At 44.4% G+C, this 11,645-nt stretch overlaps 1 protein-coding gene across 1 annotated transcript in view; it reads left to right on the forward strand.

The window, feature by feature from the left end:
* Ube2h (ubiquitin-conjugating enzyme E2H) overlaps positions 1 to 10,153 on the forward strand; it is a 93,179-nt gene extending 83,026 nt beyond the window's left edge. Inside the window, exons 6-7 of the mRNA XM_013036425.1 lie at positions 1,916 to 2,044; positions 6,203 to 10,153. Coding sequence (XP_012891879.1) covers positions 1,916 to 2,044; positions 6,203 to 6,327 — 254 coding nt within the window. The 3' untranslated portion in view covers positions 6,328 to 10,153. The remainder of the gene's footprint in view (positions 1 to 1,915; positions 2,045 to 6,202) is intronic.
* Positions 10,154 to 11,645: the final 1,492 nt, after the last annotated feature.

The following is an 11,645-nucleotide window of genomic DNA, read 5'->3' on the forward strand; positions in this document are numbered from 1 at the left end:
ATCTTTTGAAAAATTATTTCACTGTGTAGCCTAGGTTGGCCTCTAGCTCCAGCCTCCTGCCCCAGCCTCCAGAATGCTGGAATCACAAGTATATGTGCCACCATACTCAGCCTCACTTGCCATGTTTTATGAGATATTTCAAGTGTATATAAATTGAGAAAAGACATATTTAGAGGAAGTAAGTTTTCTGGGGAGGGGGAGGGAGGAGGAAAGAAATTGTCAATGAAATTTCATGCCTACAATCTCAGCATTTAGGAAGGATTAAGAATTTGAGACTGGGCTGAGAAGGTGGCTCAGTGGTAGAGTGCTTGCCTTGCATGCATGAGGCCCTGGGTTCGATTCCTCAGCACCACATAAGCAAAAAGAAAAAAAACCGGAAGTGGCGCTGTGGCTCAAGTGGTAGAGTGCTAGCCTTGAGCTGAAGAGCTGAGGGACAGCGCCCAGGCCCAGAGTTCAGGCCCCACAACTGACAAAAAAAAAAAAAAAAAAGAATTGAAGCTGGCTGGTCGCCAGTGGCTCCCACCTGTAATCCTAGCTACTCAGGAGGCTGAGATCTGAGGATTGTGGTTCTCTAGTTAACCACCAGAAAACCAGAAATGGTGCTATTCTATAGCTCAAAATGGTAGAGCACTAGCCTTGAGCTGAAGAGCTCAAGAGCAATGCTCAGGCCCAGAGTTCAAGCCCCAGGACAGACAAAAGAAAGAGTTTGAGGCCAACCTGATCTACATAATGAGATTGTCTCCCAAAAGAAATGAAAACAAGTTGGGGGAAGGATAGTTGTGGAGGTGGGAGGGGAGTGATGTTGGGGGCGGGGGGATAAAATTTTAAAAAACAATAACAAGGGCTGGGAATGTGGCTTAGTGGTAGAGTGCTTAACTAGCATGCATGAACCCCTGCATTCAATTCCTCAGCACCACATAAACAGAAAAAGCCAGAAGTGACACTGTGGCTCAAGCGGTAGAGCGCTAGCCTTGAGCAAAAGCAGATCAAGGACAGTGCCCCTGCTCTGAGTTCAAGCTCCAGGACTAGCCAAAGGAAAAAAGAAATGAAAACAAAAGTTAACTGTTGAGTCCTATAACAATTTATCCAATTATTTTAAGGTCTCATACCTGAATACTTTTTAGAGTGGAGGTTTTGAAAGTCATAGAAGATCACGAACTCATTTTCTAGGAATACAGGGGGCTGTAGAGTATTGGGGCATAAATTTTAATTAGTAGTGTACATAGTGTTTCCAAATTATCAGTTTGAAAAATGAGATGGTACACTGGTGGCTCACACCTGTAATCCTAGCTACTCAGGAAGCTGAGATTGGAGGATTTTGGTTCAAAGTCAGCCCTGTCAGGAAAGTCCAAGGAACTCTTATCTCCAGTTAAACTACCAAAAAGCTGAAAGTGGAGTAGTGGCTCACTGATACAGCATTAGCCTTGAGCAAAACTGAGTTTTGCTCAGGCCATGAGTTCAAGCCCCAGTACAAACACACACACACAAACACACACGCACACGCACGCACGCACGCGCATGAACACAAGACATGAATTCAAACCGGGGGGAAAAAATGGGGCTGGTATAGTTCAATAGTACAGTGCTTGCCTAGCATGCACAAGGCTCTGGATTTAGTTCCTAGCAATTCAACAACAAAAGTAAGAGAAGTGGGGAAAATTGTCCTTCATAGAAAATATCAGACATATCTTAATCTAATTCTTCAAATGAAATACACATTTTTAGAAATCTAGTTGTATTGAAGTGTGAATATGTAATGGAAGTCATGTGTAGTAAAGCATACTGTTATGGAAAATCATCCCTGTGTAGTCAAGTATCTAAGAAGGTAAGCAGAGTTGACTGCTGAATTCAAATGAATTTATGTGAACTTGAATGTCTGTCTCCAGGCAGTAAGTGTTTCTGTTTGTTTTTCCAGATCTTACCAATATATTTGAGTCCTTCCTGCCCCAGTTGTTGGCCTATCCTAATCCCATAGACCCTCTCAATGGTGATGCTGCAGCCATGTACCTCCACCGACCAGAAGAATACAAGCAGAAAATTAAAGGTAACAAGGCACTTAGGAGGCACATAAAAGAGGGATCAGAAGAACTTAAATATCTCATTTAAAACCTTTCTCTTGAGCTGGGACTATGGCTTAGTCCTAGAGTGCTTGCCTAGCATGCATGTGGCCCTGGCTTTGATTCCTCAGCACCACATAAATAGAAAAGGCCAGAAGAGGCACTGTGGCTCAAGTGGTAGAGTGCTAGCTTTGAGCAAAAAAAAAAGCAGCTCAGGGACAGTGCTCTCTTTCCTTTTTTCTTTTTTTTTTAGGGGGTGGGAATACTAGGATTTAAATTTGTCCTCATGTTTGCCAGGCAGATGCTCTACTGCTAAGCCACATCTCTAGCCCTTATTTTGCTTTAGGGACTTTTTTTTTTTTGCCCAAGCCAACCTGAACCATGATCTTCTATTAATGCTTCCCAAGTAGTGGGACACACCACCACACTCAGCTTTTTATTGGTTGGGAGAGTGGCTCAGTGAACCTTTGTTTGGACTAGCTTTGAAATACAGTCCTCCTGCTGGGCTCTGGTGGTTCACACCTGTAATCCTAGCTACTCAGAAGGCTGAGATCTGAAGAATGCAGTTCAAATCAACAATCTATCACTGAAGCTACATCCCCCAGCCCTCTGTATATTTGAAACCCTTCATAGTGAACAAGTCTATATACATAAAACAATTCCACAAAAAAAGGGACTCAAAACAAGTCATTGAATGTGTACTTAGTCTGCTTAGGTGTTCCGCACAGAATCCACAGCACCAGCTTCCTCAGAAGGTGTGGCCCCTTAAAGGTGTATTTGCAAGAAATGGCAAATAGAAGTATTTTATGAGCAGCACTTGAATGCCTTAGTCGTCACTCCTTTTTTTTGGTCCGGTCGTGGGGCCTGAACTCTGGGCCTGGGCGCTGTCCCTCAGCTCTTCAGCTCAAGGCGAGCACTCTACCACTTGAGCCACAGCGCCACTTCCGGCTTTTTTCTTTTTGCTTATGTGGTGCTGAGGAATTGAACCCAGGGCCTCTAGCATGCAAGGCAAGCGCTCTACCACTGAACCACCTTCCCAGCCCCAAATATAATAGTTGTCACTCCTAACTGTTCAAGTACAAGAGATACAGGAGCATTGAGGGCTACTTATTGAATAATAATTTCCCTTTGTTTCTTTCCTTATTCTTCTCAGGCCTGTATAGGACATTGTTGGGTGTTTTTGTTTAGATATAGTAGAAATCTGAAATTCATTTACTTAAGTCTCAAATGCTTTGCAAATTAATATCTAATTTATGTACTTTAATCTCATGCTAGACCAATATATATTCTAAGAAAAAAGAAGCTAATTTCAGCTAGATAAAGTTGTTATGGAATTATGTTAAGATTTTGACATAGGGCCGGGTGCCAGTGGCTCACGCCTGTAATCCTAGCTACTCAGGAGGCTGAGATCTGAGGATCGTGGTTCAAAGACAGCCGGGGCAGGAGAGACTGTGAGACTCCTATCTCCAATAAACCACCAGAAAACTGGAAGTGGTGCTGTAGCTCAAGTAGTAGAGCGCTCGCCTTGAGCTGAAGAGCTGAGGGACAGCGCCTAGGCCCAGAGTTCAAGCCCCACAACCGCCAAAAAAAAAAAAAGATTTTGACATAGGAATTACTTAGCAGCATCTACAAGCCACAGATATCTCAATAGAATGTGTTTCTGTAGTTTTTATGTTCAATATATATGCCCTAGCAGTTTACCATAAGCACTATTTTAATGCATATATGCTCTAGTCCTGCTACAAAGAGCCCTACCTGCATTTGGCTTAGAATGACTGGCTGTAATTGAGGGAGCTCTAGCTTTCTGAAATAATCATCTTGGTGGTCATTTTGTCTTCCTTAATAGTCTTAAGAGAACTGTGGCCATCAGACCTGAGTTCAGCCCTGCTTCCTACTGTGCCTTTATGTAACCTCCCATCTTTATCCCTACAGGAAACTAGACGTGTCCCTCCTGATTATTCCTCAGACTTACTCCCTCCTCAATCTGCTCTCTTGAATCACCCCATTTCCAGAGTTTCATTTATCTGCTCCTGTTGGCTCTTAGTGGTTTCAAACCTACAGAAAACTATAGAACAACTTAATTCCATGTATTTACCACTTACCTATATAAAACCTTTCTATTCTGCTTTAGGTATTCTTGCTTTAGGTATTTTTCAAGAAGGCAAATCTAGTCCTCTCTTAATGTTGTTTTTGTGTCTCAGACATTGGATGAAGCTAAGCATTTCCACGGGAGTAGCCTGTCCCGCACTGCAGCTAGCAGGATGGTTACACTGCCTCCTTGGGCCCTCTGCTGATTCCTCTCACATGTTTCCAACCCTACTACTTCTATCCACATTCTCTTTCTCTCTCCTTCCCTCCCTCTTCTCCCTCCCTCCTCCTCACCCTTTCTCCCTCTCTCCTTTTCCTTCTCCCACTCTCCTCCTCCCTCCCCATTTCCTGTTCCCACTCCATCTCCTCCTCCTCCTCCCTTTCTCCCTCTCTCAGCTCTTACTGCCTTCTGTCTCTTTCTCCTCACTAGTGAGTGACCTTGCTGTTCTTTTCACAACTCCAGAAAAGCCTCTCCTGAGTAAGCACTTTGTAAATTTGTTTCCTTGCATATACTGAAGAAAGCTGGCAGTGTCATAGTGTCAAAAGCAATGTCAAAGCCGAGCACTGGTAGCTCACACCTATAAGCCTAGCTACTCAGGTGTAGATTTGAGGATCACTGTTCCAAGCCTGCCTGGGCAGGAAAGTCTATGAGACTCTAGCCACCAAAAAGCCAGAAGTGGAGCTCTGGCTCAAGTAGTACAGCACTGGCCTTGAGCAAAAAGCTCAGGGACAGCTCCTAGTCTCTCAGTTCAAGACCCAAAACCAGTACCCCCCCCCCAGGGGGAAAAGAAAAAATTGATATGCAGCAACTCCTATGCAAGAAGCAATTCCTAAGGCTTTAATCCACCCAAATAAAACCTAGAGGTTTTATTTCATGATCTCATAAATTTTTTAAATAAATTTATAATTAACTAATAGGGGCTATAAGTCTCACATGTGCAAAGTTTGTAAAGAAATTGTGGGAAACGGAGCCTGGCGCCGGTGGCTCATGCTTGTAATCCTAGCTACTCAGGAAGCTGAGATCTGGGGATCGAGGTTCAAAGCTAGCCTGGGCAGGAAATTCCATGAAACTCTTATCTCCAATAAACCACCAGAAAACTGGAAGTGGCGCTGTAGCTCAAGTGGTAGAGCACTAGCCTTGAGCTGAAGAGCACAGGGACAGCGGTCAGGCCCAGAGTTCAAGCCCCACAACCGACAAAAAAAATGGGAAACATTTTTAGCTAGACCCCTGTGCTAGCTCCTCAGCTTTGGCAGCCTATGGTCATTTGCCAAACTCTAAATTATAGCCTCTGCAACTCCATAGACACAGAGTCCAGCTTGCATTCCTAACAGGATTGCCACCATCTATCTCATCATATCCTATTAGTGATAGAAACAGTGTGCACTTTAGGAAACAAGTTATTCAGCAGTTCTTAAATTATTTTTCAACCTAGGCTACAGCAGCATAAATCTTAAGGTAAATAATACATGATAGAACCACTCAGAGCCCATGTGCCTCCAGATAGCAGCTATTCTTGATGAGCAGACAGTGGCTTTCTCTGGTCCCTTTAAAACCCCACAAGCAGAATCCGTGCAGATTAAAGTGTCTTTCTAAAATAATAGATCTAGGCTGCCACCGCTATACAACTACAAAACTGAGAAGCATAGGAGGTCCTGATAAATTACTGTGGAATCTTTAACCAGTCCTCTTCTATCTGGGAAGCCCCCCTAAGAAGCCCAGGCTGGTCTAAAGCTAACAGTCCTCCTGCCTCTTGAGTGCTGGCATCATAGATAAGTGCCATCATATCTGCTATCTCTTTGGAACTTAACACAGAAAGTAAAAAGCGTAAGGTGTCGTCTCTCTTGCCCTTGCAGAGTTCTAGACTGGTGACACACAGGTTACACTCAGCAAGTCGGGCTTTCTGTGTTGCCCATCCTAGATGTCCTTCCCTGGTCTGTGTGGTTACCCTTAGCTTTGGTGGCATTCTTGTTACCTTTGCCTGGAGAGGGATTTTTAACCTGAAGCACATGTCTGTCTACTTACTCTCTGTGTTTTCTTCCTCCTACCCCTTGTACAGAGTACATCCAGAAATATGCAACGGAGGAGGCCCTGAAGGAACAGGAGGAGGGCACTGGCGACAGCTCGTCAGAGAGTTCTATGTCTGACTTTTCGGAAGATGAAGCCCAGGACATGGAGTTGTAGTAGAAAAAGCACCTGCTTTTCAGAAAGACTATTATTTCCTAACCATGAGAAGCAGACTATAATATTCATATTTAAACAAAGCAATTTTTTTTATTACTAAACAAGGTTTTTATGAATAATAGCATTGATATATATATATTATATATCACCCTTTAGATCTTGATTTCTTGGTCATTTCTCAACCTGAGGTGCATAGCATATTCCCACATTCCATTTTGGTAGCAATATGCGGTCCGAATGCATGCATTCATAAGTCCATTGGCCAAGTCAGTCTGTGTGCTGCTGAACTGTCAAAAGAAATAGCCACTCTGATACTTAGACATGAGTGAAACTTAACACAAGTTGCTTCTTTATCGATGGTTCCAAAGAAACAAACCAAACCTACCAGCTCTTGGATGAAGATAGAATAGTGCTTTTTCAGAGTGGAAAGGAAAAAATTGGGGAGGAAGAGGCCTGCTTTGGGAGCATGTAGAGCCAGCCATGTGCGAATCAGCTGTTTCTTCTGTGAGGCCTGGGGGCCCGTTTCTGTGGAGCAGCAGTGCAAAACAGGGAGTTAATTGGAAAAATGAAACTTAAAAATATTTTTTGACTTGGGTTTTGAGTACATTTTTATGTGTAGATTCCTGCCCTTCATGCTACTAGACCTGCAGCCACAGTGTTTTTTGCTTTGGAGAACTTTTGGGAATTGTTCTCTGATCCTGATTCTTTTTCTGGGGGTGCAGCTTATCATCCAGACCATTTTTGAGAGGATAGGACAGGAGGAGAAAAGTGACGGGAAGAAGCGAAACTCATCCTGATCTGGTGTTGGGCCCGTTGGAGACCACTACCCTGGATAAAAGCTTTAAACTGGAGGGGGTTTCTTGTTTGATTGGGTTGTTTTGTTTTGTTGTTTCTTTTTTAATTTGTGTGAATTGTGCTTAGGTTATGAATTTAATCTTGCCCTACCAAGAGACAGCCTCCTCTCTGGTCAAGCCTCTTAGTGGACCATTACATGCCAGGAGACGACCTGACTGGTGAACATAAGGCCTGAGGCACTCTCCTTCATGTCTGGGGTTTGTTTTCCCTCTGGCTGCTACTCCTGGGTTAGCCTGGCCATCATCTGCTTGTAGAAGTGAAAACATGTATTTGTAATTTACACTGAGTAATAATTGAAACAAATAGACATCTTGTACTCAAAGTGGCTCGATTTGGGGAAAAACCAGCTTGCTTCTGAGTTTGACTAGAGAGAAGGGATTGGAGACAGGATACAGTGAGAGAGGGAGGGAGGGAGGGAGGGAAGGACAGACACTTGTCTCGTGTGCATACATAGAGCACGTGAGACAGTTTTCATGCCTGCTGCTGGTCTAGGCTTTGCTCAGCTAACCTGCATCCAGGTCGTCTGAGTGTTGCCTGCAGAATCTGGAGGGAACTGGAGTCATTTTAGGCAGAGCTCTATTCTTTTTGCCACAGCCAGTGGGACAATAGCAGAATTAGCCAATCCTAAAACCTTCTAAAGACAACTTCTGAACTGTCCCTCTGGGATAACTTTTCTTTTTGATGTGTGTTTTTAGTTTAGAAGTACTATATTCCACAAGGTTTAGGTCAATGAGGTTGGAAGATACCCTATCTTTTTTAATTCAAAAAGCACAATCAATCTTTTCTTTGAAAATCTATATAGAATACAACTTGCTTTTAGCATGATTATTTTCCTAAATAAAAAGACAAAGAATTTGCTTATTTGATGTTAATTACGGGCATGAAGCAAAAGGTTGTTGAAAACGTGAAGTTCTGTAGGGCTGTGGTTAGTAACTGTGCTGAGTTCTCTGGAGCATTGGTGGCTTGTTGAGAGGGTAATATTAACTATTTAACATGTAATGGTGTACTTTTACCTATGGCGCTGTCTTCTCATTGCTTTGGGGGCGGGAGGGTCTCTGGCAGCACTGTCACTTGCTTCCCTGCTGCTTTAGCAGTTTGCCTGTGCTGTAACCTTCACTGTAGGTGCTACTAGGTAGGCTTGAAGTGCTGGGTGGTGATTTGAATTCAAACAATAAAAAAATGTATTTTTTCAATATTGTATAAACAATAGTGTTCTAATTACCTTTCAAAAAAAAAAGTCCAGATAATTGCACTTGATCTTGTCCAAAAAAACCAAAACCTACTTTAACCAAGTTCCCAGATCTGTGAGCAGTATTGCCACAGCTCTGTCCCTCATGAAATCCACTTTGCTCCCATAAAAACACATCAGCCTTCTCGCCTCCCAGAGCTCCAGCGGCAGTGGCTCTGAGTTCTGTAGAACTCCCACGTGAAGACGGGGAGAGGCCACTGCTCAGTGTGGCTGCGGCGTGCACATGCACATCCATCCAAGTGGGTGACAGAGGTGTGACCAGGCCTCTCAGCACTGGAAGCTCCTGTGACTCTCTCCAAATCACACTGTACCTTCTCTTTTCTGGGCACTAATATGGTTCCATGCATGTTCTAGGCCTTTTCTTCACTAAGAAACTGACTGCTATACCTTTCTAACTCTTCCCTGTTCCTGGGCAAGGTGAGACTAGGAGATCAGCCTCCCTGAGGGCTCTGGGCCCCGTCTTAGATACAGCCTTCCCTCACAGCAGAGGCTTCTAGAGCCCCAGAAGGCTGAGCCCTCTGGAGCTCTTCAGAGCTGCTGATGCCAGTTTGCCTCTCTTAGCACCCATTGTTTTTGAGGTCCCACCTTTGATTTACCAACATGAGCCATTCTTTTGCTCCAATTCAGATGACTGAGCTCCTGCTGTTGACAAACAACACGCAAGGTAGAATAACCAGCAACACTGCATCTACTGCCCTAGCCTTCCAGAAGTCCAGCAAAGGCCAGTGGGTGGTATCCAAGTAGTGCCCAACCTAGACCCTGACAGTGTGGCTTTTTTTTTTTTTTTGTCCAAAGTCTCATTACTGCCCTTGAGTTTACTTGTGGTTTCAACCAGCATCTTAATACTAACAAGAAAGTGATTGGAAGTTTCCATATACTCTGCAGTACTAATGATTTTCATCCACTTCACAGGCTATTCTAAATTGCTGACTGGCTTGATACAAGCTCCTTTGAACTTTCAAACATAGTTTGCTCTCCAAAGGGCTCCAGTGAGCCTTGGTCTGATGCTTGCTTTTTTTTTTGTTTTGTTTTTTGAGATGGCTGAGAATCATGTCAGATCCTCTGCTAGCCTCCATGGGGTCAGGTTTGGGAACTGATGTTTTATTTTCAATGGCATCTGGTCCTTCTAGATTGGAATGACTCAGAAGTGAAGGCCATTTACAAAAGTTAGCAAAGAGATTTTTTTTTTCCATTTCATCAAATTCCTAACTGGGCTCACAGCTTTGTGGAGAAATCAAATTGTTTCTGAGTGGGCATAAAAGCTGCATTTCTTTGGACTTCTGAATCCATGTTTATACTTTCTCTGGCCACCGAACACCTTGGCCATCCCCTTAGGGCTGAATAAAGACCCACTGGGGCCGAGTTAGCCTTGGTGTACAGATCTCCACTCTGCTGAGGAAGGGCCAGGGTTCTGGCTTTAGCAGATACTTGCCTTGGCTGAGAGTTTGGGAAGAAATGGCCACTATTTACTGATTGTATTTGGTACATATTGTGTGATACTTGAAAAGATAAAAGGGATCTACTAGCCCTTAATTGAGATCTAAGCTTTTTACTGCTTTTTTTCCTTTGCCCTGTCTCCTCCCTTCCACCTTACTCCTTGCATTGTGGTGATCTAGTGGGCATGTCTGTCACCAGACAACTGCCTCCTCTGACTATAACCTCTTAATAGTTGTGTATAATGAAAACTGTAAACTTTTTTAAATAAAATGTGTATATACCTTAGCACATGGCTGGGTCTTGGTCAATAAGATGAGAGCCCCCATTCTGACTCTTGAGCCCATTCTTTAAGTTCCATCTGTTCTCCTGACTCCTGAGCCCTTCTCAGGATGAGTTAAAAAGCAAGTGAGTGTCGCCATCAGGCAGTGGTAACCAAAGACCCGCTAACTAAATCAGGGGCTAGTGACTTTCGCATAGGAGTCTCGCAAAGCTGTCCTTTTCTGTGAAGTTGCGGGGTGGGGGGGTCATCCCTCCCCCTAAACCTACTGCATCCTATTGGCCACTTGGCCTGGAGTTCACAGGCGGTGAAGCCTCCTGTGGGGACTGCCCCACCAGCCAACAAGAACCTGTGTGCCAAGTGCCAAGCTCTGCTCTACCTTGGATGGAGAGGACACATCACTGCCCTGGACCAGCAACGGCGTTCCTTCCCAGAGCACATCCCCTAAATGGCCACCAGATGGCGACAATGCCCAGTCTGCTGTGCTTTTGTTATGCCCCTGAGACAAAGGGAGTTAGTTGTCTGGTGGTTTCCACCACCTCACTGTTTCCTCCCTTCCATCGCTCCAGACATTGCTCCTCTCTCCAGTGCGATACAGTCTTCAAGACTGCAGCTTCTTATCTTGCTGTTGGGGGTTGAAGGGAAGGCCTCCTAAGGCTACTCTCATGCTACCCTTGGCTCCTCCAGTGCTCAGAAGCATTCACTTATTTCTTGTAATTGGCCCTCACTACGCCCTCAGCCAGTGGGCTAGATGCCGGAGCTGTGAGTTCTAGGTCTTTCCTCTGCCATCTTGAGCTCCTGTTTGGCATTCTGTGCGCCTTGGGCACTTGGCTCTGCAGTGAGTCCCTAAGACTAGTGGCTTGTGACTGACACTGTCTCAGAACTTCATACCCCAACAGCAGCACCAGAGACCATATCCAATTCTGCAGAGGATGCTGTAGAAACCCTGAGAGCAAGTTTTCAAGACAAGCATTAGTTTACACACCCAAGGAGCTTTGGGAGTTCATTGAGAGTATCTGTTGTCGGCTTGGGAAGAGGAGAGGTATGGGTCACCTGACTCATCATTCTGTTCATCCTACACAAGATAGTACCTCTCCCCCCATTTCGCTAGGTAAGTGAACTACCATTACGATTTGGGCCATGCCTCCAGCTTTTTTTCTTTTTTTGTCTGTTATGGGACTTGAACTCAGGGCCTGGGTGCTGTCCCTCAGCTCTTTTTGTATAAGGCTAGAGTTCTAGCCACAACTCCACTTTCAGTTTTTGAGTAATTAACTAGAGATAAGAGTCTCGGGCTAGGAGGGTGGCTCAATGGTAGAGTGCTTGCCTTGAGGCCCTGGGTTCTATTCCTCAGCATCACATAAGCAGAAAAAGCCGGAAGTGGTACTGTAGCTCAAGTGGTAGCCTTGAGCTGAAGAACTGAGGGACAGTGCCCAGGCCCAGAGTTCAGCCCCACGACTGGCCAAAAAAAAACAAAACAAGTCTCTTTGAACCATGATCCTC

This window comes from Dipodomys ordii, unplaced genomic scaffold (assembly GCF_000151885.1).
Source record: "Dipodomys ordii isolate 6190 unplaced genomic scaffold, Dord_2.0 Scaffold285, whole genome shotgun sequence".
NCBI lineage: Eukaryota > Metazoa > Chordata > Mammalia > Rodentia > Heteromyidae > Dipodomys > Dipodomys ordii.